The 26348-nt window shown below is 56.9% G+C and overlaps 5 protein-coding genes and 1 long non-coding RNA gene across 12 annotated transcripts; 4 read left to right on the top strand and 2 right to left on the bottom strand.

Annotated features, from left to right (window-relative positions):
• The first annotated feature begins 3 nt into the window (after positions 1–3).
• Positions 4–4741, top strand: TMEM115 (transmembrane protein 115). Its single transcript, XM_008703735.2, has 2 exons — positions 4–1333; positions 3959–4741. Exons 1-2 carry the CDS (start codon positions 483–485, stop codon positions 4161–4163), a joined length of 1056 nt encoding a protein of 351 aa, XP_008701957.1. The 5' UTR covers positions 4–482; the 3' UTR covers positions 4164–4741.
• A 620-nt stretch (positions 4742–5361) lies between these two features.
• On the bottom strand, positions 5362–8101 carry LOC103674791 (cytochrome b561 domain-containing protein 2). Of its 3 annotated transcripts, none has more exons than XM_008703736.2 (4): positions 7960–8101; positions 7382–7533; positions 6884–6921; positions 5362–6196 (listed from the first exon to the last, which is right to left on the bottom strand). In XM_008703736.2, exons 2-4 carry the CDS (start codon positions 7506–7508, stop codon positions 5693–5695), a joined length of 669 nt encoding a protein of 222 aa, XP_008701958.1. In that variant the 5' UTR covers positions 7509–7533; positions 7960–8101; the 3' UTR covers positions 5362–5692. The 3 variants fall into 3 exon arrangements, with proteins under 3 accessions (XP_008701958.1, XP_008701959.1, XP_008701960.1); XM_008703737.2 differs by having other exon boundaries at positions 7951–8076; XM_008703738.2 differs by having other exon boundaries at positions 7872–8018.
• A 39-nt stretch (positions 8102–8140) lies between these two features.
• NPRL2 (NPR2 like, GATOR1 complex subunit) lies at positions 8141–11600 on the top strand. 2 transcript variants are annotated; one of them, XM_008703739.2, is made up of 11 exons: positions 8141–8357; positions 8901–8992; positions 9094–9262; positions 9402–9510; positions 9995–10131; positions 10218–10315; positions 10436–10472; positions 10591–10684; positions 10759–10876; positions 11154–11296; positions 11382–11600. In XM_008703739.2, exons 1-11 carry the CDS (start codon positions 8280–8282, stop codon positions 11447–11449), a joined length of 1143 nt encoding a protein of 380 aa, XP_008701961.1. In that variant the 5' UTR covers positions 8141–8279; the 3' UTR covers positions 11450–11600. The 2 variants fall into 2 exon arrangements, with proteins under 2 accessions (XP_008701961.1, XP_008701962.1); XM_008703740.2 differs by lacking the exon at positions 11154–11296.
• On the bottom strand, positions 11587–12239 carry LOC121102499. The gene is made up of 2 exons (XR_005834549.1): positions 12107–12239; positions 11587–11698 (listed from the first exon to the last, which is right to left on the bottom strand). It is a non-coding gene; the product is annotated as an uncharacterized LOC121102499 (long non-coding RNA).
• Positions 11751–16736, top strand: ZMYND10 (zinc finger MYND-type containing 10). Of its 2 annotated transcripts, none has more exons than XM_008703742.2 (12): positions 11751–12029; positions 13033–13141; positions 14032–14148; positions 14268–14321; positions 14441–14578; positions 14677–14765; positions 14856–14956; positions 15300–15472; positions 15708–15833; positions 15916–16037; positions 16149–16274; positions 16362–16736. In XM_008703742.2, the coding sequence occupies exons 2-12, from the start codon at positions 13070–13072 to the stop codon at positions 16435–16437; spliced, it is 1194 nt and encodes a 397-aa protein (XP_008701964.1). In that variant the 5' UTR covers positions 11751–12029; positions 13033–13069; the 3' UTR covers positions 16438–16736. The 2 variants fall into 2 exon arrangements, with proteins under 2 accessions (XP_008701964.1, XP_008701963.2); XM_008703741.2 differs by lacking the exon at positions 11751–12029 and adding an exon at positions 12485–12764.
• A 295-nt stretch (positions 16737–17031) lies between these two features.
• Positions 17032–25736, top strand: RASSF1 (Ras association domain family member 1). 3 transcript variants are annotated; one of them, XM_040628760.1, is made up of 6 exons: positions 17032–17307; positions 19088–19194; positions 23312–23416; positions 23599–23896; positions 24012–24127; positions 24786–25736. In XM_040628760.1, exons 1-6 carry the CDS (start codon positions 17058–17060, stop codon positions 24930–24932), a joined length of 1023 nt encoding a protein of 340 aa, XP_040484694.1. In that variant the 5' UTR covers positions 17032–17057; the 3' UTR covers positions 24933–25736. The 3 variants fall into 3 exon arrangements, with proteins under 3 accessions (XP_040484694.1, XP_040484695.1, XP_040484696.1); XM_040628761.1 differs by lacking the exons at positions 17032–17307; positions 19088–19194 and adding an exon at positions 19616–19907; XM_040628762.1 differs by lacking the exons at positions 17032–17307; positions 19088–19194 and adding an exon at positions 19780–19907 and having other exon boundaries at positions 23281–23416.
• Positions 25737–26348: the final 612 nt, after the last annotated feature.

Below are 26348 nucleotides of genomic sequence, written 5' to 3' on the forward strand. Positions count from 1 at the left end.
GGCGCGCAGGCGCAGCACCGCTGTTTGTCGGCGCCTAGGAAGGGAGGAGGTACGGTCGCAGCCAAGACCAAGGCCGAGCCGGAGCTGACGAGACTTGATTGGGGCCCAGAACAAGGCTCCAATCCCGCGCAGACTGTCGGGCCCCCGAGTGGATGGAATAGGTCGAGCCCTGAGATCAACGCCAGCCCGGTCAGCTTGGCACGGGGACCACGGAGCAGACAGGCCGGCAGGCAGACGTGCCGAAGCCTCCCAGGGCCTCCCGTCAGGTCCCCGGCGAGGGGCCTAGGCCCCGGGCCCGCGACCAGGCCCAGCTCGGCCTTTTGGGACCGGAGCCGACGCGACCAGAAGTGGAGTCTTCACCGGGGCCATAGGCCAGTGACTAGGCCGGGCCCGGGCCTCCCGTCGGGGCCGGACTGGGACGAGGCCCCGGGGAGGCCCCTAACACACTAGACCCTTCCCTGAGGCCGACGCCCTTCGGGAAGATGCAGCGCGCCCTACCGGGCGCCCGCCAGCACTTGGGGGCCATTCTGGCCAGCGCCAGCGTGGTGGTAAAGACCCTGTGCGCGGCGGTACTATTCCTCTACCTGCTGTCCTTCGCTGTGGACACGGGCTGCCTGGCGGTCACCCCAGGCTACCTCTTTCCGCCCAATTTCTGGATCTGGACCCTGGCCACCCATGGGCTGATGGAACAGCACGTGTGGGATGTGGCCATCAGCCTGGCCACAGTGGTGGTGGCTGGACGTTTGCTGGAGCCCCTCTGGGGAGCCCTGGAGCTGCTCATCTTCTTCTCAGTGGTGAACGTTTCTGTGGGGCTGCTGGGGGCCTTCGCCTACCTCCTCACCTACATGGCTTCCTTCAACTTGGTCTACCTTTTCACTATCCGCATCCACGGAGCCCTGGGCTTCCTAGGTGGTGTCCTGGTGGCCCTCAAGCAAACCATGGGGGACTGCGTGGTCCTGCGTGTGCCCCAGGTGCGCGTCAGCGTGGTGCCCATGCTGCTGTTGGGGCTGCTGCTGCTGTTGCGGCTGGCCACGCTGCTCCAGAGCCCAGCGCTGGCCTCCTATGGCTTTGGGCTGCTCTCCAGCTGGGTGTATCTTCGCTTCTACCAGCGCCACAGCCGAGGCCGAGGGGACATGGCTGACCACTTTGCTTTTGCCACCTTCTTCCCTGAGATCCTGCAGCCCGTGGTGGGGCTGTTGGCGAACTTGGTGCACGGCCTCCTGGTGAAGGTAAAGATATGCCAGAAGACAGTGAAGCGCTATGATGTAGGCGCCCCATCTTCCATCACCATCAGCCTCCCAGGCACAGACCCTCAGGATGCGGAGCGGAGAAGGTACTGTGGAGTCTTCCAAAACCTTATTGAGCTAAGAGAGTTTTTATTGATCAAGTCCTGTTCCTTCTGTTGTGCATGCTGTGTGGTGGCTGGCAGCCAAGGGTCAGGTGTCGGGGCAGACTCAGGAGATAAAAGCCAGTTTGTGGCCATGAGAAACTCAGCAATTAGGTGCTGGGCTCCAGTAGTGCTTTACAACATGAAGGAGTGTAATTTGTCTTTCTCACCACCCGGGCCGCTTAACAAGCCCTAAGAAGTGTCCAGTTTCCTTTGGTACTGTGTCAGGGGTTAATGGAGGGCCAGATACAAATAATCCTGGCCTCATCTCAGAATCTTGGAATCGTAGACACTGGTCCTGTGGGAGCCAGCAACAACCTGCTGGTCTTATTTCCCTAGTGAGGGAGGGACAGACAAGGAGCCTTCCTTACGAGGCGGTCTCGGCCACCCCAATTTCAAAATGTTGAACCGTGCCCTCTTCCTGGGTCTTATTTCAGATGCTGTGCTTCTCTGCCACTTACTTATTGAGGGGGAACCTTGGGGTATTACTAGATTTACCACCCGTCCTTCCAGCCTGTATGCATCACCACACCCAGGGGACAGGCCATGTGACCCCCCCGGGGAGCCTGCTGACCACACAGGGAGTGGAGTCAACCTTCTTCATTAACTGTAAACCAAGTCACCTGCACCGTCTGGAGTCCCAGCTGAATTATTCACTGAATGCACCTTGTTCAGGGCAGGGCAAATCTTTTTTAATCCAGTTCTCTTTCTCCCAGGTCTGTAGACTCACCAGAGTTGTCACAGCTCCATTTCCAACATTATCGTTGAAGGTTTTTTTGAGGCAGTTACTTTAGTAATGAAATCTGGAGCAGGCTGTTCCTACTTTCTGCGTTTGTCAAAGGCTTCTGCTTTTGCTCACCTGTGAGATGGATTCTTGGCAGGCAGCTTTATGAATTCATCTGAAAGGTTATCCCTGTGCTTACTCTCCACTGGGGCTGTGGCATTGAGCGTGGGACACACCCCTTTCTTGAAGGAGTTTCCAGCTGGGGAAGGGCCACAGATTACTATGGCCTAAGGTGGTGGGTGTTGAAAAGTACACAAAACATGCTGCAGGGCATGACTGTGGGCCCTGTGGTTTGTGTCTCTATGGCTGATGAATCCTAAAGACTGAGGTCTGTCTTCACTTTACCCAGTGAAGGAGGTGGGACCAAGAGGACCGGACGTGGTAGAAACTGAGCTGTCCTCAGAGCTCTGCAGGTGGGGCCAGAGCCTGGTGGTGACTTCTCCTTTAGTGAGAAATCTTGGATTTGTAGGGTTGGCTGGAGGTTCAAAACACCTCTGCTCAGGCCCAAGAAAATGGCAAGCTGGGGTAGGGATGGTTGTCAGGAGATAGGTTCTTGGCATAGCCTTGTGGTTGTTACTCCTCCAACCAATTTGGCATCTGGCAGCATGCCACTCCCAAACCCGAAGGGCTACTAGTAGTGGGGTGGCAGGGTTTCCTATCTTTGACCCTTGTGAGGAAGTGAGTAGCATGCCACTCTCTCTCTGTTTTAGCAGGCTTTAGACAGAATTGGCAAGGCAGGCCCCATGGGAGTCTGGGTAGCACAGGGAACTGTCCTATCCGTGCCAATCTGCCATGTGTCAGGCTGGAGCACGGGGTGGAACTGGGCTAGGGTTTTCTGTGCCCGTGTTCTTGTTGCCTTTCCTGTCATGTTCCCTGGCATGCTGGAGGTTTTGCTTCTCTGTTGGAACCTGGAAGGTTATTACAGGCTGTGCCCCATACTGGCAGCACAGACAGGTTGAGGCATCAGGGTTCCACAGTGACCGCTGTCGGAAGTATTAGCTGGCAGCTTGGGTGTTCCACCTCCTGGGTAGACTAGGGTCCCAAGTGCATGCGTATACCTTCCAGTCAACTTTCCCACCTCCCCCAGAGTGAGGTCGAGAAGGGTTTGTCCGGTGGAACCGGTAGGCTCTGGCCTGTGGCCTACACACAGAAGCTGCTCCTCCTCCTCTTGCTGCAAGGACTTGGTGTGTCCCTGCTCTAACACCGGTCCTGGGGCTGTGGGGGTTCTTCTGGGAAGAACATTAGAGTCAGGAGGGATGGGCTGACCCAGGTTGGCCCCGCTTCCGAGGCTGAAATCCAAGATACGTGCTTGAGTTCCAGCATTCCCCTCAGACCCTTGCCAGGAGACTCAAAACACACCTAACAAGGAGAGAGAGAGAAGTAATAACCCTCTCCTTGAATGTGATACCAGTGCCCACATCCAAGGGACTTACCCTTCCACTCATCTTCCTTGGGGTACCAGCTCTGCCCGTGCTTAGGCACCACCCTCAGAATCATTCCTGAGGCTGGGCTGGTGGGCACTCTGGCAGACACCCTGCTGGCCTCCTCAGCCTGGAGGTGCCCGGACTATGAAGGAAAGGCTCTATGTAGCCTCTGGGCCCTCATTCTGATGGTAGAGTGGGCCCTATCCAGTCCCTAGAGAGCCCTGGGCCCTTCATGGTGAAGGGGAATACATAGGATTCTGAGAGAAGTCTGGGTGGTAGGGGGAGTCAGCTTCATGGGGGAAAAATATAGGGCATGAGCCAAGTCCAAACCCAAAGTGACTTGTATATCTCCTCTGGCTCCAGGCAATTGGCCCTGAAGGCCCTCAATGAGCGGCTGAAGAGAGTGGAGGACCAGTCCGTCTGGCCAAATATGGACGACGATGAAGAGGAGGCAGGGGCCAAGGTGGATAGCCCCCTACCCTCAGACAAGGCCCCCACGCTCCCGGGAAAGGGGGCTGCCCCAGAATCCAGCCTGATCACCTTCGAGGCAGCTCCCCCAAAGCTGTAACTCCAGACCACCTTGAGTGTAGCACCTCCTCTCCCAAGCTCCCCCTTGACACCTCTCAGCTACTCCAGGGCACTGACTGCTCTGAGGAGAGGGAAGAAGGCCCGCTGGGGGTTTCCACAGCCTTCTGCTATTTCTCGCCAACACTACCCGGGACTCTTGCTACCTGGTTCCGACTCCAGACAACCACTATGCTAGGCGTGGGGCCTCTGAACCATCAGCCAACCCAGGCCATCTGAGGTAAGACTGTACCTCAGCAGAGAGCCCCAGGCAAGTGGCTACAGGGACACTGGTGCCACCGCTCCTGGGCCAACCCTTATGCCTGATACTGGTTGCCAAGAGCCCTGAGCCAAGGCAAGGATTTGCCAAAAACGTTCTGGGGGTCCAGCCAGCGCAGGGCTGCAATTCCCTGCCCACCCTCAGAAAGACTATGTTCATGTGAAGATTTCTGATTCCCTCTGCTGTGGCTGTAGCTGCTTCTGGGCCAGAAGAGCCACAGCTCCTAAGTATTTTCTACAGGACCACTTGAGTGGGCAGCCAAGCCCAGCCTCGCAGTATCAATAAAGCAGTTCTTTGAGGTATGGCTCCTGGGCTCTGTCAGACTACCTTGTGCAGCCCCGTCATCATGTTCAAGTGCAAAGTTAGGGACTTTAGGTTCAAGGGCTTGGTCTCCATGGCAACTCCAGCTGAATAAGAAGCCTATTACTCCCACTCCCCTTTACCACCACATGCCCACTGTTAAAACAACCTTCCCAGAGCTATCATTTCAGATCCTTACTCATTTTCTCTCCCTCTGATTCCCAGTGAGGGAGGCCCACAGAGGATGTGATGGTTGAGGGCCCCTCTGTCATAAAGAGCTGTTCTTATTCATGGCTCCCCCCTGAAACAGAGTTCTCACTGCTTGATACCCACCCTGTCACTGTCCACATCTAACCACCACAGTCTGGAGATGCCAGCACAGTGGGCAGCTGGGGGACTGGAAGGACACAGAGCTGTACCATCCACAGCTACAGCTCTAGGGCCCTGGTGGCACAGGCAACTCAGCAGCCAGATCCTAGGAGCTTGTGTGCTGGGAGAGCTTCAGCCCCTCAGTGAGCAGCCAGGGACAAGGGTCCCCATCTTGCCCAGCTGCCTGTTTTTTCATGCTGACAGCATTAGGGAGAACTGTTCCCCAACTCTAAGCTACTCCTCCCATCCAGTCTTTTCAGTCATTCTTTTTTATTTTGCTTTTTTCTCTCCTGTAATTTCTGGACATACCAGTACAAGTATGAGTTGAGTTGCTGGGGAAGTAGTCTCGCAACCCCAACTTCATCCAGACACATCATCCATAAGCTCCTCTGGGACGGTACAGAAGGAAAGGGGAAGCACTGCAGGATGAGGAGCAAGCAAACATGTCACACACAAGACTCGTACTCTAGACTGCCCCGGTGCCTGAGGTGTCCCCACGACTTAGTCAGCTGAGAGAGTCCAGGAGGTCCCAGCCCCAGCTGCTACACTGAGGGGCAAATCCAGGCTTCTAGGCTGGGAGGAGCTCACGGCTGGATCCTTTTGCGGTACAGGTAGGCGTTGCTCACCTGACTCATGATGACCAAGCTCGTAATGACAGGACACAGCACAGCCAGATACCAGACCCCACCAGTGACCGTGGCGGTGAACCAGAGTGAACACATGCCCAACAGGAGGCTGGCACTACCCAGAAGGTAGCCCACTAGCCCGGAAGTGGCATGGTATAGCTTGAGCTTCGCCAGGGGCCATCGGGGCAGCAGTTTGGGGTAGAGCAGCCCCACCCCACCCGAGCACTGCAACCCTGCCCACAGCACGGCAATCAGCCCTGCCCGCCCATGCCACGTGGCCAGGTGGGCTTTGCCAAGCTGTTCCTTGTGGAGGATGACAAGTCCTAGGCCCAGCAGTGCACACAGCAGGGCCAGCAGCTGCAGCACCCAGTGGCAGCGCACTCGGCCCTTCCGGGAGAGGGAACGCAGCAGCGAACTCTCAGGAGAGAACACCAACAGTGCCTCGGTCATCAGGAAAGAGAACTGGGGAGACAGGGATGGGAAACAAAGTCAGGGTGCTGCCCAGCAGAAGGAAAGAGAGATTTAGATAACTTTCTAAACTGCCAGTCACTGGGCAGGGTCCCCCATCTTCATTCTCTCCCCAAAGACAAAGAGTATCCGTTTGGTGGGGCAAGAGTGAGGAACTCCATCAGTGACAGAACATCTGCCCTGAGTCAGTGGCAAGAAGTCGGTACCTCTCCACATGCCTTCCTAGGTGATATTTTGAAACGTCATCTCTGCTGTATTATCCAGCAAACACAAGGTTTGAGATGTGGCAGTTATAAATGATTCACAGGCTTTGTTTCCCTGACACGGGGCTGGATACAATTTCCTGGCAAGAGCTGGCCACATGGGTGTACTGTTTCAGGGAAAGTTTGATGAAATTAAAAGGGGACACAGATACACCCAAATGCATTTTCTAAGCTTCCTGCCTGGAGGTGGGTGAAGTCTCATTTTGTGCTTAGACCAGTATGCCCTGGGTTTTGAACACTATGGTTCAAGTCTGGGGTATATACCACCGGCAGGAGTTGCAGCATGCAACTTCTCCAATCTCACATTCCATCCCTCCAAAGAGATACTAAGTATCCATAAAGATTCAGAGGCTGTCAGGAGTACCACCAGTACCTGGGCTCCCTCCCACCCCAAGAGCTGACCAGGCCCACTACTTACAGCCAGAGACATAAGCGTGGGGTGCCAGGAGAACAGACCTGGAATGAAAAGGAGGTTTTGTGAGGCTGAGGCAAGAAGAACCCAGCCACATCAATCCCCACGGGGTGAGGAAAATGGGCAGCCCATCCCCCAAGGAAGCACTGCCAAAATGCTAGCCCCCTCTTACTGCAACAAGCTCACTCCCTACCTATCCTTGTTTCCTGGTCCCTCCCTGGAGCAGAGGCCATGCTTTGCCACTCCGGCAGTCCTCCCTCCTTCGCCTAGCACTTCACAAAAGGCAGCCAAGTGGAGCACCAAGACAAGGAAAGAGAAGCCAGGTACTCTGGCCAAATTAGTAGAAACCCCACACTCACCTCCTCCCCACTTATCCCTCCGCATAGGATGTCCCCCAGTCAGCCAAGCCTTTCCTAGGAGTCGGGCCCAAGGCTTCCTATTGCTCCTGCTCCCCAGGAGAAGGGGCACTTTCCTTCCCAGAAGTCAACTATGAATTCCACTTACTGGAGCCAGGTCTGGCAAGCACAGCCACAAAGATGGTAAAACCCAGGGCCACAAGGTGAGCAGCAGCCCCAGAGGCAGTGCGCAGAGCTCTGTAGATGTGCGACTCGGTCTCCACAGAAAGGGCCATGGTCAACCAGGCCAATGGTTGTAGCCTGAAAGCATAGTAGAATGAGCAAGGGTTTCAGGTTCCTGCTGTCCACTCCTCTCACTGGAGCAAAAGTTGCAGGGCAAGAATGCCACTCTCTTCCAAGAAGTTAAGGTAGGAAGGGGCAACCAACCAACACAGGCACCAGGAATAGAAGAGGACAGGTGACCTGTCGGCGTGTACCCGCATCTGAACTGCCACTGATCACTGGCCCACCTTCCAGGTAGGATGCGCAAGGCCGTGTAATAGACTACAAATCCCAGCGTGCATCACGCCGTCGCCGCGCGGGAGTGCCAGCTAGAAGGGCGTAAAGCGCCACGGGAATTGTAGTTCCCATCTGCGTACCAAATTACAGCCTGAATCCCTTAGCGCACAGTCTCCCCACGTGCCGCTGGCATGCTGCCCCTACACGCTAGGGACTCGCCTGCCTCACCCGCAGCGCTGAACCGATGCGGTGGTTTCTTCCCGAGAAAGTGGGATACTCGGGGCTCTGCCGCGCGGTGCAGCTCCGTCGCGGAGCCGCTTCACTTCCGGGTGCGACGCCTACCCAGCCGGGACTTCCTGAGCCAAGCTCCCCCACCCCCAGCCACACCTCTCTGTCGCTCTGCGCAGACGCTGTTAAGCAGGCTGCTTCACGGGTGTGTGAGTGCGCAGGCGTGCTTGACCTGGCGATCCAGGCCTGAGGACTGTTTCCGACGGGTGTTCCCAGGGGTCCAGGAGCCAGGGTCTACAGACCTGGGCCCTACTAGCGTCATGGGTAGCGGCTGCCGCATCGAATGCATATTCTTCAGCGAGTTCCACCCCACGCTGGGACCCAAGATCACCTATCAGGTGCCATCCAGGCTCGCGGGGCCGGGGGCTGGGGTGGTGGGGGTGGTGGGAGAGGGACGCTCCCGGGAGCTGAGCAAGCTCCCTGGAAGCGGTGGATTCCCGTGCCCCATGCTGCACTCAGGCATACCATTCCTTTATTCGCGGAGAATCGTGAACCGAGAGAATACTCAGACCCAGGTCCCAGGCTCCCGGTGTGACGGGGCAGACATCCCGTAGGCAGTGATTGTGGGAAATTGGGCTGTGGAGACCGAGGGGAGGTGCCAGGTCCCAAGAGAGAAGGGGGCGCGCGGTCCAATAGTATTCCTGGATGCTTGGGAATTTAGATGGAGAAGTAGTGTGCGAGGTAGGGGAAACAGCATATGCAAAAGCCGGGAAGCAGGTGAGAACATGGCATGTGTTTGGAAACACAAAATAGTAGTAGGTCTGAGTGGATGGAAGGGAGGAGAAACGCTGGACAAGAGGGCTTAGGCCTTGGGGGTCACCCAGTGTACTCTGCCTAGTCCCAAGATCCACTAAGGGGCCTCTTGCCACACCCCTGCCCAGGTCCCTGAAGACTTCATCTCCCGGGAGCTGTTTGACACAGTCCAGGTGTACATCATCACCAAGCCAGAGCTGCAGAACAAGCTCATCACTGTGTGAGGCCTGAGTGGGGAAGGGAGGGAATGTCCCTGGAGAAGTGGACAAGCTTGGGGGCAGAAGGAGCCTGACTTTGCTCCCACCTGTTCTCCCCATCCAGCACAGCCATGGAGAAGAAACTGATTGGCTGCCCCGTGTGCATTGAACACAAGAAGTACAGCCGCAATGCCCTGCTTTTCAACCTAGGTTTCGTGTGTGATGCCCAGGCCAAGACCTGTGCCCTCGAGCCCATCGTCAAAAAGCTGGCTGGCTACCTGACCACACTGGAGGTCTGCAACACGATGGGCTTGAGTGGAGGGGCAGGCAGACAAATGTTTCCAAAGCCCTCCAGACCTGGGTATCTGCCAGGGCAGGATGCCAGCCAGGGTTCCTGGGGTGTGCCCACCATGTTGTCCATGCTCCATCCAGCTAGAGAGCAGCTTCGTGTCAACAGAGGAGAGCAAGCAGAAGTTGGTGCCCATCATGACCATCTTGCTGGAGGAGCTAAATGCCTCAGGCCGGTGCACTCTGCCCATCGGTATGGCCCAGCCTTTGCAAGGACAGCAGAGGGGCAGAGGAGGGATAGGAACATGGCAAGGGAAGGCAAGCCCAGCCATGGTCAAGACTCTTGAACACAAATTGGTGGCCAGTAAATAGCCATGAGCTGGGTTGATGATGTCCAGGGTCCACCGCATGTTGGGATTTGGGATGTGGAGGCCAACAGAGCTCTCTGGGCTCCATGAGTATGTTCCCTTCCCTTTCCGGACCTCTTGCTCCATTAAAAGGGGGAAGATTGGGGGCACCTGGCTGGCTCAGTCAGTAGAGCATGTGAGTCTTGATCTTAAGGTTGTGAGTTCAAGCCCCACGTTGGAAGTAGAGTTTACTTAAGAAGAGGGGGGGTTGGTGGAGATTGGCCCTACCAAGGGCCACCCACCTGCGTCAAGGGTTGCTGGGAGGACTGGAGGGTAATTGAGGGCCTCTTGAAAGAGATGACACTGAAGATATGGGTGGGGCCCCTGCAGATGAGTCCAACACCATCCACTTGAAGGTGATTGAGCAGCGGCCTGACCCTCCTGTGGCTCAGGAGTATGATGTGCCTGTCTTTACCAAGGACAAGGAAGATTTCTTCAACTCACAGTGGGACCTCACCACACAACAGGTATGCTGTCCCTCCCTGGGTATCATCACCTAGGGCTGGGCACAGCTCTAGCCTCATCCCACCCCTGCTGACCCTGCCCTGCCCAGATCCTGCCCTACATTGATGGCTTCCGCCATGTCCAGAAGATCTCAGCCGAGGCAGATGTGGAGCTAAACCTGGTGCGCATCGCCATCCAGAACTTGCTGTGAGTGGGGCAACAGTCACACTTGGGACAGGGTTGCTAGCCAGGGAGGAGCCTCAGGACTCTGAGCGTGGGGGCGGGAAGGCATGGCCCTCAGAAGCTGAGCACAGCTATCTCCCCTAGGTATTACGGCGTCGTGACACTGGTGTCCATCCTCCAGGTAGGTGAGTCCGGGGTTTGGTTAAGCAGAGAGTGAGTTGTGTGGCTTGGCCAGACTGGGGCGGTGTCAGACTTCCAAGCCCCTCACTCAGGCCCCTGTGCCTCCTGCTACCCTCCAGTATTCCAATGTGTACTGCCCGACACCCAAGGTCCAGGACCTGGTAGATGACAAGTCCCTGCAAGAGGCGTGTTTATCCTATGTGACCAAACAAGGTAGTGTGGGCTCTGGGGGAGGCCATCTTGGGGAGGGCAGGGCCACCTGCAGAGCTGAGCCCTGGTACCCACAGGGCATAAGAGGGCCAGTCTGCGGGATGTGTTCCAGCTGTACTGCAGCCTGAGCCCCGGCACGACTGTGAGAGACCTCATTGGCCGCCACCCCCAGCAGCTGCAGCGCGTTGATGAACGGTCAGAAGGGGATTCCCAGGGGCATGAGGGGTTTGCCTGAAAGCAGACACACTCTAGATCTCTCTGGAACCTTGGGTTAGAGAGGAAGCAGGAGATTTTCCCCAGTGAGCAGAATCATATGGCACTACTAATCTAGGCAGGCTTTCTGGATGTGATGGGTTTGGAGGCCAGCCTGGTCACTGAGACAAAATCAGAAGGAGACTGCAGGAAAGGGTTGGCCTGGCTGGAGGAAGGCCTGGCCAGGGCATCGCCCCTCTCTCCCTCAACCCCACCCCAGGAAGCTGATCCAGTTCGGGCTTATGAAGAACCTCATCCGCCGACTACAGAAGTATCCCGTGCGGGTGTCTCGGGAGGAGCGGAGCCACCCTGCCCGGCTTTACACAGGCTGCCACAGCTATGATGAGATCTGTTGCAAGACAGGTGGAGACAGGCAGTGCAGCTGGGGTGGGGTCAGGGCAGGTGGCCAAGCCAAGGCTGCTCACCTCACCTGCACTGTCCCAAACAGGCATGAGCTACCACGAGCTTGATGAACGGCTGGAAAATGACCCCAACATCATCATCTGCTGGAAGTGAGGCTGGTGGGGGCTGGACTTGGCACTCAGCTGGGGCTGCTGTCTCTTCTGCTAAGCGCTCCCTGGTGCATGAGGGCTAGACCGGTAGACAAGTCCATATTGTCTCAAGGGTGACCCTCCCTTCTGTAAATAAAATCATCCATTTCAACCTACCTTTATTGAGTACCGCCTCTGAACCAGGCACTAGAGAACTGGCAGTGAAATAGCCCTGGTCCTGCGCCCTGGTGCGCCATCTGGTGGGCAGGACTGACTATGGACAAGTAAAGGTGCACGTTAATTACTAATTGAAGTAAACAGCCAGAAAAACAATCAGGAAGCTGTGATGAAGAATGACTTGGGGTGGGAGCTGCGGCTGTTCTGGATTAAATGGGCAAGGAAGGCCTCGCTGAGGTGACGAACTAAGGAAGAGTATTCCAGGCAGAGGGAACAGGTGCAGAAGCCCTAAAGCAAAAACAGCTTTAGGATCCATGAAACCCAAGAGAGGCCCACGAGGCTGGAACATAGGAGGCAATGGGGAGAGAGGCAAGAAATGAAGTACCCAGGTACTGAGGGGCCAAGAGCCTGATACCGCAGAGTCCCTGGTAAGCTGCTTTGGACATACTATTTCGAGGGCCGGAGGCAGCCATAGAGTCACCCAGAAAAAGACTAGAGCAGTTACCTCATGAGAGGAGATGGCAGCCTGCTAGGCTAGGATGGAGAGAAGTGGGCCCTGCGCAGTACTTTGGGGGGTAGAGCCAACAGGTGGAGCCCAGCGCGAGGCATACTAGGGCGAGGAAGCCACGGAGTGGAGCGTCCATATGGCCGAGGTGGAGCCGCTGCAGGAAGAGCTGGTAGGGGCAGGGTGACCCTATCCCCGTGCGGGTCGACTTGACGTCCGAGGAGGGAGCCTAGGCCACGGGAGTCTGGCCTTCGGGGCAGACCCATGAGCCGCAGTCGGAGGTGAAGGAGAAAGTTCTGGGAGTCCAAAAAGGGTTGGAAGGCAGGAAGGCGAGGCGGCCGGGGGCGGGGCCGGAGCCTTGCGGGCCTCACTGCGCAGGCGCCGAGCTAACCGTTTCCATGACGGCGACGACCCACGCGCCGCAACCGCTGGGCAACCGCTGTGTCCAGACCCGGGCCCCGCGGGAGACCTTCGTCGCAGAGAGTTTCAGCACCCCCACCTCAGCGCCGGCTGCTGTCCGGGGTCAGCTGAACCCCACCTTCCTGCTCTCTGTCTGCGGCCACGACATGGGCGACCTGGAGCTGCTGCTTCCAGGGGAGGCTGACGTGCTGGTGCGGGGGCTGCGCAGCTTTCCGCTGCGCGAGATGGGCTCCGGAGGGTGAGGCGCCGGATCCAAGGGTCAGGCCGAGTCACGGGGTCAGAGTCCTTGAACGGAGGAGTATGGGCCTGACACGGGGGAGAGGATGCCCAGTGTGAAGGAGCCCCCAGGCAAGGAGACAAAGCTCTCGGAGTTAGGGAGTATATGGTCCTGAGCCCCCTCTGGCCCCTCAGGATCAGGTTAGGCTTCAATAGGACCCAGCCCACACCCCACTCCTACTGCACACATGTGCACCCGAATGCACGTACACCCCCACTCTCTGGGGCAGGTGGAACCAGCAGCATGAGAACCTGGAGAAGCTGAACATGCAGGCTATCCTTGATGCTACAGCCAGCCAGGGTGAGCCCATTCAGGAGCTGCTGGTCACCCATGGGAAGGTATGCTGGGGTCACAGGCCGGGTTCCTGCCTTCCCACCACCGCCCACCCCACCACTCTTACCTCTCAGGAGCACCTCGGGTGCCTTCACTTCCCTCTGGGTGGTACACTTTTCTTCCCCAAGGGAAAAGAGAGGAGTTTGCTACTGATTTGATTTTGCACCCCTTTGGACAGGACCCTAGCACACCAGGCCTAGTGTGAGTCATGGGTTGATTTGGAAGATAGTCGTGCATCATACAACAGCCTAGGCTGTGAGGGGAGGGCCCATGTTCTAAAGACATCCTTGAATAGACTGTCAGGCCAGAGGGGGCCCTCGCTGAAGTGGGGGTGGGACTTTGGCATGGAAGGAGGCAGCCTTCCTAAATTGAGAGAGGAGAGAGAAACCAGGATCAGCCCTGCTGGAATATGAGCCAGGAGGTGGCTCAAATAAATAACTTGAGATATCACGACAAAAGCATCCGTTTGCAAAGAAAAGGTGGAGTCCCCTACTGGAGGGTGGGCAAGGACTAGGAAATTGTGCAGGGCCCTGTGTAAGGGTGAGGTCAAGGCACATGAGAAACTTGGAAGGCCAGAGGACAGGGACAAGAGGGAGGGCATGGGCAGGAGAGCCAGCCCAGATGGGGACAGAGGAAACAAGGGTGTAGGCGTAGGGGGGAGCCAGGCAGCCTAGGGACAAGGCAAGAGCCAGTTACAGGAAGCATGGGGAATGTCCCCACAGAGCATTGAAGGCAGCTGGAAATGAAGGTCTAAGGTGCAGGAGAGAGGTTGGGAAGGTGCCTATGAAGAGAATCTAGGGGCCCAGGGGAATTTGAGGAGAGTCAGGCAGGGCTGGATGGGTTGCCAGGCCAAGGTAGGCCTGCTTCATCCCTATCCTTTCCCCTCCCCCTCAAGATCCCCACGCTGGTGGAGGAGCTGATTGCAGTGGAGATGTGGAAGCAGAGGGTGTTCCCTGTGCTGTGCAGACTGGAGGACTTCAAGCCCCAGAACACTTTCCCCATATACATGGTGGTGAGCTGGGCCCCTGGTCATGCCCTGCCCGTGCCTTCAGAGGGCTCTGGATTCGAGAAGAGAGCTGGTAATCCCATCCTTCCTTCAGCAGCTCCAGGCCCTCTCCTTTTATCTGACAGGTACACCACGAGGCCTCCATCGTCAACCTCCTGGAGACAGTGTTCTTCCACAAGGTGAGGCATCAGCCCGACCCACCAGGTGTTGCCCCAGGCGAGGGCCTGACAGGGAAGGGGGGCTGCGCCTGTGTGGGGAGAGCATCAGAGACAGAATCTTTCCCCTCTGTCTGCCTCAGGAGGTGTGTGAGTCAGCCGAGGACGCTGTCTTGGACCTGGTAGACTACTGCCACCGAAAGCTGACTCTGTTGGTGGCCCGGAGTGGCTGTGGTAGCCCTCCTGAGGAGGAGGAGTCCCAGTATGGCACCCCCATACAGGTAGGCTGAGGTTCCCTGGAGCTGCCAATGGGTAGACCAGGCCCTCTTGAGGCCTGAGGAGGCAGGGGTGGCCCAGCTTGAGCACCGTGCCCCCCCAGGAGCTGCAGAAGCAGGCAGAGCGCATGGAGTTCGAGATCGCACTGAAGGCCCTCTCGGTGCTGCGCTACATCACAGACTGTGTGGACAGGTGAGCAGTCCTACCAGGCCTGGGACCCGCAGTGAGGACTGGGAGCCCAGGCCTGTGGCCTCTGCTCATCCTCTCCACCACCACCCCTAGCCTTTCCTTGAGCACCTTGAACCGCATGCTCAGTACCCACAACTTGCCTTGCCTCCTGGTGGAACTGCTGGAACGCAGTCCCTGGAGCCGGCAGGAAGGAGGTAAGTCCTTCCCGCACCTGCCCAAGCCCCAGCTCACTGCTTCCCGGACACCCTCCAGGATTGTTGGGGACGGGCAGCTTGCACACCGGCAGACAAACTCTGCCCGCTAGCTCATAGAGGATCCCGGGATGCCTCACGCAAGATGGGCTTGGACCTGGGCTCTGCAGCAGGCAAGGCCTGTGTGCCCACTACTAAGGACTCCCCCAGTTCTGGAGCAAGCAGCACCCCAGCCTGGGCAAGTCCTGCGCCTGTGCTGTGGCCTGTACCCCAGCCCGTGCAGCTGCAGTGGGCCTACTCAGAGAGTGCGCAACAGCTGCTCCTGCGTGCTGGCTCCTCTCCCCAGGCAAGCTGCAGCAATTTGAGGGTGGCCGTTGGCAGACAGTGGCCCCCTCAGAGCAGCAAAAGCTGAGCAAGTTGGACGGGCAGGTGTGGATCGCTCTGTACAACCTGCTACTAAGCCCCGAAGCCCGGGCCCGCTACTGCCTCACCAGCTTTGCCAAGGGACAGCTCCTCAAGGTGGGGAACTCCTCCTGCACCAGCGCCACCCCACCCCACCCCCATCCCAGCCCTGCTGTCTAGCACTGCCCACCCGCCTCAGCCCCAGTCCTCTTTCTAGCTCCTGAACCTCAGGTGTTGCAGCAGCTAGGGGGACATGGTCCCCACAGGCACCTCAGCCCAGCCAGCCCAGCCCAGCGCAGGCCCTCTCTGGTCGGCAGCATGTCACACTGGCCTTCCCTGGACTCCCTTGCAGCTTCGGGCCTTCCTCACAGACACACTGCTCGACCAGCTGCCCAACCTGGCAGACCTGCAGGGCTTCCTGGCCCACCTGGCCCTGACCGAAACCCAGCCCCCTAAGAAGGACCTGGTACTGGAACAGGTAGGTACTAGGAAGTCGGTTGCTCAGGACGACTGCCCCCTTTGCCAGCTCCTCCCCGACGCTTTCCACTTCTCTCCCTCAGATCCCAGAAATCTGGGAGCGGCTAGAGAGAGAGAACAGAGGCAAGTGGCAGGCCATCGCCAAGCACCAGCTGAGGCACATATTCAGCCCCTCGGAGCAGGACCTGCGGCTGCAGGCACGAAGGTGAGGCCGGCTGAGTGGGCAGAAGGGATGTAGAAGGCATGGACACAGGCAGGGCTGCTCTTGTGTCCCCACCGGCCAGGCCCAGCCCGGCTCTCCTGACCTCTTTCCTAGATGGGCGGAGACCTACAGGCTGGACGTCCTCGAGGCAGTGACTCCAGAGCGGCCCCGCTGTGCCTTCTGCAGTGCGGAGGCCTCCAAACGCTGCTCTCGGTGCCAGAATGAATGGTATTGCTGCAGGTGAGGGTATCCTAGGGCCGTGAACCCCTAAGCTCCACTTCCGTACCTCCACAAGCCCTGCATGCTCACCAGCCCCCCTGCCTGCAGGGAGTGCCAAGTCAAGCACTGGGAGAAGCATGGGAAGGCTTGTGTCTCGGCAGCCCAAGGTGACAGGGCCAAGTGAAGGCTGCAGCTGCTGGGGCCCACCACCCAGGCCATACAACCCACCCAGGGTGTGCCGTTGAACCTCAGGATCTCAGCCTAGCCTCTGCCAGAGCCCCAGCCTCCCAGGTGGTGAGCACCTCGAGCACAGAGAGCTGCTGACCCATCTTCCCCAGCAAAGCGCTCCCCGCTTCCTGCCCTACCCAGTGGGTAGGCTGAGGGCGCTGCCTCAGCAAGCTGGAGGCCTAGGCGGGGGCAAAGACAAGGGCCGGATGTGGGGACCCTGTTCCTCTAGCACAGTAAAGCTGGCCTCTAGAAACAGCCTGTCTCCGAGTGGCCCTTCGCGGTGGTTGCCGTCATCATCTTCAGCAGAAGGGGTGCTCCCAGGATGCAGGGAGAAAAGGAAAGGGAGGGCGGGACTCTGAGAGAGGGCCCCCCACCCCACGCCCCCGCCACCCCACTCCGCCTGCGGGCTGACACAGTCCGGGCGCCCAGGTTTGCACTGCGCCGCTCACCCCGGCTCTCTCCCGCCGCCCTGCCTGGATCCCGGGGGCGGCGCCGCATCGCGGTCCGCCCCGCGGCCCCGCCCGCCCCGCGCTCGCTCGCGCCCAGAGCCGGCGCCAGTCCGGGCCCGACCCGACCATGTCCACGGAACCTGAGCTCATTGAACTGAGGGAACTGGAACCCGCACGGCGCGCCGGCCCGGGCCGCACCCGGCTGGAGCGCGCGAACGCGCTGCGCATCGCGCCGGGCACCGCGCGCAATCCGGCACGGCAGCTGGTCGCGGGGCGCGGCCACCACTTCCAGCCCGCGGGGCCCGCCACGCACACGTGGTGCGACCTCTGCGGCGACTTCATCTGGGGCGTCGTGCGCAAGGGACTGCAGTGCGCGCGTGAGTAGCAGCCCCGCGCGCTGGCGAGAGCGAAACGGGCGGCCAAGATGCAGCGCCGTCGCTGCGTATCAAGTCGCAAAGGAGGGGGTCGGTCGGCAGGGTCGGTTCCCGCGGGCCAGGCCCATTACCTTTGCCCCATCGTTTAAGAGAGTGCAGGCAGGTAGATGGTGTATATCCTTGTCCTATCAGGGACACAGTTGCGCATCAGGGACACAGTTGCGCAGAAGCAGCTGCCTATGAATAAGGTGCTGATTTCAAGGTTTTTATCTTTAAAGTGTCTTGGTTCTTCCTGAGAAAGCCTGTGTTTCGACCAATCTAAGTCCCTGTTCCCAGGCCCACCCCTTCCCAAAGACTCACTCACTGTGTCCGCCACCAGAACCTCTGGGATGAGGGGAATTTTCCCCCCTATGGGAGAGGGGCAGGGGAAAAGTACCTTGGGTGGGCCCTCTGCAAGCTGGAATTTTGTTGAGCAAATACCTATTGCAGGCCCAGCCAACTAGGTGCTAAAACATGAAACAACCACACAACAGTGTCCTTCTGCCTTCCCAGGAATCACCAGCAAGCAGAGGTTGCTGCCCCACTGGCTATATACACCAGCTAGAATCGGTTGGGATTATACAGCCCTCCAAACCCCAATGCCTGGACTTCAGACCTGTTGAATCAATCACTGGGAGTGTATCAGCAATTGGGGGGAAAAATCATTCCAGTAGGCAGCCTGGAATTGAGAGCTGAGAGTCACTGCTCTGGCCCATTTAAGGATTTAGGGGTGTCCCAGGCCTGCGTAGGCATGGAGACCCTCTCATCCAGTACAAGACTCCATCCTGAAACACCAGGGTTGTGACAGAATACCAACTATGAGCAAGGACTGGGACATTGCAGTGTTCCCAAGGAGAAATAAAGTGGACACAGAGATGAAATACAGGACAATTTGGGTGTGTGTCAGAAGCAAAGAGAAGAGAGGAATCAAGGGTGATTTGGGTTTGTTTTTTTTTTTTTTCTTTTTACCTCAAACTGAGAGAGTAGCAATTTTTCCTGAGATGAGGAGCTCTGGTGGGGAGGGGGCTTGGATCTGGGGTTGGTAAGTGTACACAGAGCAGGGCAGTGATCAGGACTGAGCCTCAGACACTGTCCATTAGATTTGGGAGTTGAGACAGAACCAAAGGAACTTACCAAGAGCTGCAGGGAACTGGAGGAAAACCGGGGTAGTAGGGAGCTCTGGAAACCAAGGAGAGGAAGCATCAAACGATGCTGTAGGGGTAAGCATGGGGAACGGACCTGGCATTCGACCGTGCACAGGTTGCTGAGGACCCTAACCAGTTTCCTGGAGGGAGGGGCAAGCCTGACTGGAATGGGTAAAGGAGAGAGTGAAGGTGAGGAATTAGAGTGTATGCAGACGAATGTTGACAAGTTTTGGTGCGAGGGATGTAGAGACAGCTGGAGGGGGACAAGGGTTAAAGGCTTTTTTGTTTTTTGCCCTTCAATTAAATACGCGGGGGTGACAATGAGGAAGGGGGAAGTTCTGCGCTCGGTGCTAGAGTTCCAGCTGTTCAACAGGCCTGGATCCCTAACCGCCTGAGGCCTTCCCGCCAGTTTCCAGACGTCGGGGGACCAACACTAGAATCTGTGTAGCAGCCGGGGGTAACGAGACCTAAAGATAAGGCCGGTCATGCCAGAGCCTGGCGGGCAACGGCCTTCATCCCGGGGGTTCCCTTCCATGACCGGAATACTGCTCTGAACTGTCGCTGGGGCTCCTCCGCCTCACGGCCCGGCCTCTCTGCAGATTGCAAGTTCACATGCCACTACCGTTGCCGCGCCCTTGTCTGCCTGGACTGCTGCGGGCCCCGGGACCTGGGCTGGGAACCTGCGCTGGAGCTGGACACAAACGTGGTGAGCGCGGGGCGGGGGGTGGGGAGGGTACAGAAAAGGCGCGCAGACCAGCCGGCCACATTGCAGGAGTTGCTTAGGGCAGCCCGGCGTTACGCGCTATGAGCGTTTTAACAGCGGGTTTCCCGCGACAGAGAAGCTAATTCTGCGCGCGAGCTCGAAGGGGTACCGCGGATGCCGACTCCGCGCGGACTGCCCGGAATCGCCCAGGCTCCGCGCCCGCGCAATTTCCGCACTTTCCCGCATCCGCATCCGGTCTTGCGGCCACGCTGGTGCACATGCGCACACGCTCCGACTTGTTCCGCGAGAGAGGTGGGGTCTGCGAGGCGGAGCCGAGCTGAGCTGCCTGGGCTATGAGGTCATCCCTGGAGGCGGGGCGTGTAGGAACCCGCCCTTCGAGGTTCCTCCCCCAATGAGACGAGGGCCAGATCCAGGCTGCCTACGTTTCAGTGTTAACGGTTGCCGCGCGAACTCCGATCCCGGCGCACGCGCACACGCGCCTGGGGCGGTGGTTGGAAACTACGGGCGCACGGGACTCGGGGAGCTGGCGGGCGGGCGCGGCGATGGGCGAGGCGGATGCGGGGACGCCTTCTTTCGAGATGACCTGGAGCAGCACAACAAGCAGTGGCTACTGCAGCCAGGAGGACTCAGACTCGGAGCTCGAGCAGTACTTCACGGCGCGTACCTCACTGGCGCGCAGGCCGCGTCGGGACCAGGTGGGGGCCGGGGTTTGGGGTGGCGGGCCGGTAACAGTCGCTGGGACCCTGCCCCTTCTCGCTAAGTTGCCGGCTCGAGTTTGTGGGCAGAGCCGCTCTTCCGTCAGTGGGGATTCCGTACCGGCCCGGGGCCAGCCCGCGAAACCGTGTGCGGGGCTCTCAGCGCCTCGGTGCCGGGTGCCGAGGCCTTGTTGTCTCTGTCACAGACCGGTTGAACCAGGGGAAGCAGCTACGTGGCTTGGGGTAGACCCGGGACGGGCATGATCCACCTATGACTAAAGCCGACTGCGCAGTCTGGACGAGCACCTAGATTTCCGCGTTCGGACGCTCCCACCTCCTCTCCGGGGGAACGGGGGCGAGGAGGGGTTGGGAGGAAGTGGAAAGGGAGGTGTCCTCGCCGGGAACTGGGAAGTGTATTTAGGAGGAAGTTTCGGGCCCCTCCATATGCACTCCTGGACGGAGCCAGTTGAGTCCCCACCTCTTACCAGTCCTGGCCTGCCACCGGCTTCTGGAATGTGGAGGATTCTGGAGTGGACCTGGTTGGAGTGCTCGCTTTGGCAGCACATGTACTAAAACTCGTAGGACCTGTAGGAAGGATATTCAGGAATAGATGGGAAGGAAGCCTAGTTCTGGACTGTAAGCAAACAGGAGCATTTTATCCACAGGAGGTGAAGCAGGCTAGATTGTATGAAGCCCTGAGGAGGGGTCAAGAGAGAGAGGGGTTACTAGTCCAGGACTATAAGATGGGGTGCTGTAGCCGCTATTCCTCTCTGAGTCTCCTAGGTGTCCCCATTATCAGAAACCTCTGTGCTGTGTGCCATGAGTGTGACCACCAAGCTCAGGTAACTGTTTTGGAGCTGGTACACCTCAGGGGATCACCCTGGACAGAGCATCAGGAAAGAGAGATGGGGACCGTGAAGCTCAGAATAATTCTTGGGACAGAATTCCTTACGTCAGCCACGGAGAGGGATTTGTGGGTGATTCTTTAGATAAAAATTTTATACTGTTTAAATTTTACTCTAAAGTTCAGCCCAGAGCTTGGGTGCAAGGTTTGAGTGTGGATCCCTGGGACCGTCTGTCACTCAGGCTTGAGCCATTTTCCATTGTGGAATAGTGAGAAAACCACAAGACACTAACCAATTGAAAAGGAGGCTGGGGAGTCCCCAGTTGTATGTAAAATAAAAACCATCAGGGGCGTCTGGGTGGCTCAGTTGGTTAAGTGACTGCCTTCGGCTCAGGCCATGATCCTGGAGTCCGAGGATCAAGTCCCACGTTGGGGTCCCTGCTCAGCACGGATTCTGCTTCTCCCTCTGACCCTCCCCCATCTCAAGCTCGCTCTCTCTCCTTCTCTCTCTCAAATAAATAAATGAAATCTTAAAAAAAAAAAAAAAAACCCCAACCATCAGTCACTATGGACAGTGGAGGGTGGGTCACTGTAGTGCAGAAGAAGGGAAATTCCATGGTCCTGCTGTGCACACTTCTGGGATGGCTGTTGGAATCCTCCAGCCGGAAGCTTTGGAAGCGGAAAAAGAAACTTTTCTTTTCTTTTAGAATCCTGGCAGGACAGTGCCATTCCTCCAGTCCAAGTCCCTTGTTTTATGGGTAAAGATAGTAAGGGAGGGGGGGAAAAACCCTAAGGGAGGTTCACCTGGAGAGGGGAAGAGACTGAAACATAGATCACTGCATCACGGCACCCCAGTCCCGGGCTCCTCGGTGACTGGGGAAGGGATGAGGAAGGAGCAAGCATTCTCATCCTCATACTGGAGCTCAGAACCATCACAAGGAAGGGAAATAAGTTGGTGCCATCTCCATGCCCACCGTTCTATAAATAGCATTCTCTTCCTTCTTGCCCCGGTACTAGGGTTTGCTCAGTTTTCCTCCTGTCCCGTAGCACTCTTGGTTCTCCTTCCTATCGGGTCACTCCTTCCTGTCCTAAGCCCTCTCCTTGGGCCTGAACAAACACATCCACCCTTTATTCCCAGGCTCCATCCTTCATTTTACCCATCAGATCTCCCATTTTCCAGGGTCCACACCATTTGTTCTTTACTAGTCTTGGAGGGTTTCTCCCTGCCCCCAGTAAGATTTCTGCTGGAGTTTTCACTTCTTAGTGCTCTCCTCCGTCCAGGAGATTTTTTTGAACTTGGGGGAGCAAACAGTCTTCAGTTCCCACCCCTCCCCCAATACCTTTTCTCTGTGAGGCCCCAACCTCAGTCTTCAGTGCCACATACTCACTGGCAGGTTCTAGGTGAAGAGCATACTGCTAAAAAGCTGTTTAGGTGAAGAGCACCCTACCCTCTCATCTGTCCTCCCTATTCATCCCCATCAGTTGGTTTAAGCATAGGGGCTCCAAAGCGGCAGTCAGGGAGAAGCCTGCCTCTCCTGGGCTCAGAGCTGGACACAGGTTATTCTGCAGGAGACCAGCTGGTAAGAATTCCCGTGGGACAAAGCATCGGTCAGCAGTGATCTCAGCTGTGTCTGTGACACTCCCATTCCAACCAGGGCCTGACGTCAACAGGAAGTAAGGCTGATGCAATGGAACCAGGGAGTTTGATAGAAAACTGTTAATTCAGAGCTCTGGCTGCCCTGGTCCATACTCCACCCTTCCAACAAAAATCCAGCCCCTGGAGGAGCGGGGCATGGGCTGAGTGTTAGAACAAAAAATCTTTGGGCTAAATGTCCAGATAGGAGGGAGGAGATGCAGAAGCCTACCTGTTTGGCACTTGTGGGACCGGCTCTACCAGGAGGCACATTGGAGCCTGGCCTGAAGCTGCCTTCTGTGCAGCTTGGGTCAAGATCAAATGGCATGTCACTGTGGTTTCCTCCCTATGTGTGAGACATACAGGGCTGGCCCCAAATCCCTCACCAGAGGGTGTTAACATTGTAGAGGTTGCCCTTACCCTCATACCAATAGCTGGCTGGGCTCCTGGTGTGCACCAGTCCACCTCTCACCCTGTGGTCATGGCCCTTTGCTGGGGCAGAGTGGCAAAGTGGTCTCCCTTCTCCAGGACACCCCTGACCACACCAGGGTGCTGGAATCAGTCTGTGTAGTTGAAAGGTGCTTTTACTGTCAATAAGAATCCCACATCTTTTCCTGGCTTCTGACTTTGTATCTTCAGTTGTCTTGGTTTTAAAGTATCCATAGGGCCTCACCCAGGGCTGAGGAGGCCCCCTGTAGCAGCATAAAGAAGCCAAATGACTCTGCCTTTGCTGTGCCCACCCATTGCATTCAAACCCAGGAGCAGTGGTGGGTTCTTCCCACCGGGACTTTGTAGTCAGTTTCCAAAGGCTGCCCCAGAGGCTGTTTTGCAAAGTGGCCCACCCAGACTCCCCTCCCCGTCTGTGACATGCATTACAGTGGGATGGGTTCTTTTAGGGCCCTATGTCCATGCTGGCCCATCTTTCAGGACGAGCCTGTGGAGTGGGAGACACCTGACCTTTCTCAGGCTGAGGTTGAACAGAAGATCAAGGAGTACAATAGCCAGATCAACAGCAACCTCTTCATGAGCCTGGTGAGTTGACAGCCTGGGGAAGGGGGTGTGGAGAGGCTACAGCTAAGGTCACAGTCAGGTATTCTTGGGTGGGCCTAAGCAGTGATATATTCACACCTAGCCTAGCCCCAAGTGGACTAGCAGTGTCCAAATCTGTTCCATCTCACCTGGAACGTAGTCATGGTTTGGTTTCTCCTCTTCAGAACAAGGATGGCTCCTACACAGGCTTCATCAAAGTTCAGCTGAAGCTGGTGCGTCCTGTCTCAGTGCCTTCCAGCAAGAAGCCACCCTCCTTGCAGGATGCCAGGCGGGGCCCAGGGCGGGGCACAGCTGTGAAGCGCCGGACCTCCTTCTACCTGCCCAAGGATGCTGTCAAGCACCTGCATGTGTTGTCACGCACGCGGGCACGTGAGGTCATTGAGGCCCTACTTCGCAAATTCTTGGTGGTGGACGACCCCCGCAAGTTTGCACTCTTTGAGCGGGCTGAACGCCATAGCCAAGGTGGGCTTCCCACCCCACCGTGTATGAGGATTATATGCATGCACCATGTGTAAGGAACTAAGTGGGCTGGGCCTGACTCTAATCAAATACTTTCTTCTCCCTCCCTGGCCCTCAGTGTACCTCCGGAAGCTGTCGGATGATGAGCAGCCCCTGCGGCTGCGACTCCTTGCAGGGCCCAGCGAGAAGGCCCTAAGCTTTGTCCTCAAGGAGAATGACTCTGGGGAGGTGAATGTGAGTACATAGCCCTCTTTTGCTACTTGGTTGTCACTGGTCAAGGCTAGTGGATCACAGCTGCAGTAAAGTTGGAAGGAGGAATAGGGCTGGAGAAAAAGCCCTGCAAAGCCTCTTCAGGAGTATGTGAACCTTGTAGCTACAGTGAAGTCTTCCAGGCCACGCAAGCCAAGGTCACGGCCCTGTCCCAAAATGCCAGGAAGAATTGTCTGTCCTTTTCTATTGGGGAATGTCCTCAGGAGATCAGGAATCCATCTGATAGCGTGGTGATTCCAAGCCAGATCAAAGCACATAGAAGTGCCCACATTGTTAGAGAGGCTCACGTTCAGACATTAGGACTTTTTACCTGGAAGCTTTCTGGCTTCAAAGCCTTGGGTCTGTGGAGTAGTATTAAACTCAGAGTGTGGGCATAACCTGTCCACAAGTAACTGGGGAACATCTGGTTTGGTTGCCTGTCTTCGAGGTGACTGCCCTACTTTATGGGGCCCATCTTCTATACAGACTATTGTCAAGAATCCTAGCATGGGCCCTTCAGGCAAATGCCTAACATTGGAAAGCCCCATCCTAGCTGTGTGACATGACTGCTGCTTTTCGTTGGGGAGGGCCTGCTGGTTTGGCCATGCCTGCTACAGCCTGTTTCCCTCCTCTCCACCTGCAGTGGGATGCCTTTAGCATGCCTGAACTACACAACTTCCTGCGCATCCTACAACGGGAGGAAGAGGAACACCTCCGCCAGATCCTGCAAAAGTACTCCTATTGCCGTCAGAAGATCCAGGAGGCCCTGCACGCCTGCCCCCTGGGGTGACCTCTTGTACCCCTGGGTGAAAGGAGGAGAGTAGGCAGCGCCGAGGGCGTGCCGTGTGAGTGTGACAGGGCCCATGTGGCCTGAAGAATGAGTGTGCATGGAGGTCGTCTCTTACTGGGGGAATGAGCCCAGAGAACAGCAAAGGAGCTGGCCCCCTGTGTCCACCCACAGGTGTAGCAGAGCATGGCTCTGTACCCTTCTGCCCTTCGTGTAGTGAATCATGGTGGGCCAGGGTTGCCCCAAGAAGCTGCTCCAGTCTTGCAGCAGGGATAGAGCAGAATTAAGTCTCCTTAATTCATGTCTCAGATACCAGAATCTTGGGAGACCCTACAAACAGAATAGGGTCATGTTTGCAGGGATAAGGGCCCTCACCTATGGGGAAAAGTCGTATGTTTTGGGTCTTGGATGGGGTTTCAGAACAGTTGGATCCAGGGGCAGGTGTTCAAGATAAGGCAGGTGTGGGGGAAGAGTCTAGGTTTCCCTCTACAGTGGCTTCTGACTCCTCACACACACTAGGGTCAGGGAATGCTGGCTCGTGGTGCAGCAACAGTGCCTCAGTTCCTCCTCCAAGGAGGATGTCCCTAGGCCAGGGTCTGTGTGAGTGTGGGCGCTGGTCCAGGTCTGTGCCTTGTTTGCCAATCAAAGTGAGGGTCTTTCCCTCAGTTATTTTTGATGATGTGTGCGAATGTATGTAATATTCTGTGGCCTCAGCTGCATGCCTCCTGTGGGGAAGGGGGTGGGGGTGACAGTCATCATCAGGGCCTGGGGCCTGAGAGAATTGGCTGAATAAAGATTTAAGAATTCTGCTTTTGAACTCTATTATGCGCCCTCAACCAAATTTGTCCTCATGCCAGTGGCTGCCAAGGGTGATGGACAGGCTCACAGAGCACCATGTGACCAGTTTGTGAAGGATGTGGGGTACAAATATGCACTGTCATCATGCAGCACCATGGGGCTCAGGTCGTGGTACAGGCAAGAATATAATCTAGAATTTAGGGAACCCACACCCCTCCCAACACACACCCCAAGCTGTGGGAGGCTCAGGTCGTGGTACAGGCAAGACACACACACACAAACCCCAAGCTGTGGGAGGCGTTTTCACCAAATACTTGCTGAGCTACTGCTGTGGACCAGGACCAGACACTGCTCATGGCACTGAAGGTCCAGCTGTTAATTCTTGCCTTCGTGAAGCATGCCTTCTAGTGGGTTTGGAAGGAACACTGAATCCAAAGTTCTTCAGACTGAACGTAGCTATACATTTGTTCAATTACTTAATTTTCTTTAGGTTTGGTTTCTTCTCTACATGCAACAGTGTGTTGAAATAAAATGTGGAAATAAAATGAGGCCAGGCGGGCAATGCGCGGCCTGACCTGGAGCAGCCCTAAAGTTCTGGTTGCGGGGAACCTGGTGGTTGGG

This window comes from Ursus maritimus, unplaced genomic scaffold (genome assembly GCF_017311325.1).
Source record: "Ursus maritimus isolate PB19 unplaced genomic scaffold, ASM1731132v1 scaffold_14, whole genome shotgun sequence".
Classification (NCBI taxonomy): Eukaryota; Metazoa; Chordata; class Mammalia; order Carnivora; family Ursidae; genus Ursus; species Ursus maritimus.

Bases quoted from the DNA above. Each gene is read 5' to 3' on its own strand.
- TMEM115 (XM_008703735.2), top strand. From the start codon at position 483: ATGCAGCGCGCCCTACCGGGCGCCCGCCAGCACTTGGGGGCCATTCTG. The intron at 1,334-3,958 runs GTACTGTGGAGT...CTCTGGCTCCAG, and splicing joins CAGGATGCGGAGCGGAGAAG to GCAATTGGCCCTGAAGGCCC.
- LOC103674791 (XM_008703736.2), bottom strand. From the start codon at position 7,508: ATGGCCCTTTCTGTGGAGACCGAGTCGCACATCTACAGAGCTCTGCGC. The intron at 6,922-7,381 runs GTAAGTGGAATT...TTTTCATTCCAG, and splicing joins GCTTGCCAGACCTGGCTCCA to GTCTGTTCTCCTGGCACCCC. The intron at 6,197-6,883 runs GTAAGTAGTGGG...CTGTCTCCCCAG, and splicing joins CCACGCTTATGTCTCTGGCT to TTCTCTTTCCTGATGACCGA.
- NPRL2 (XM_008703739.2), top strand. From the start codon at position 8,280: ATGGGTAGCGGCTGCCGCATCGAATGCATATTCTTCAGCGAGTTCCAC. The intron at 9,511-9,994 runs GTATGGCCCAGC...GGGCCCCTGCAG, and splicing joins CCGGTGCACTCTGCCCATCG to ATGAGTCCAACACCATCCAC. The intron at 10,473-10,590 runs GTAGGTGAGTCC...GCTACCCTCCAG, and splicing joins CACTGGTGTCCATCCTCCAG to TATTCCAATGTGTACTGCCC.
- ZMYND10 (XM_008703741.2), top strand. From the start codon at position 12,505: ATGACGGCGACGACCCACGCGCCGCAACCGCTGGGCAACCGCTGTGTC. The intron at 14,149-14,267 runs GTGAGCTGGGCC...TTTATCTGACAG, and splicing joins CTTTCCCCATATACATGGTG to GTACACCACGAGGCCTCCAT. The intron at 14,957-15,299 runs GTAAGTCCTTCC...TCCTCTCCCCAG, and splicing joins CTGGAGCCGGCAGGAAGGAG to GCAAGCTGCAGCAATTTGAG.
- RASSF1 (XM_040628760.1), top strand. From the start codon at position 17,058: ATGTCCACGGAACCTGAGCTCATTGAACTGAGGGAACTGGAACCCGCA. The intron at 19,195-23,311 runs GTGAGCGCGGGG...CCCATCTTTCAG, and splicing joins TGGAGCTGGACACAAACGTG to GACGAGCCTGTGGAGTGGGA. The intron at 23,897-24,011 runs GTGGGCTTCCCA...CCTGGCCCTCAG, and splicing joins GGCTGAACGCCATAGCCAAG to TGTACCTCCGGAAGCTGTCG.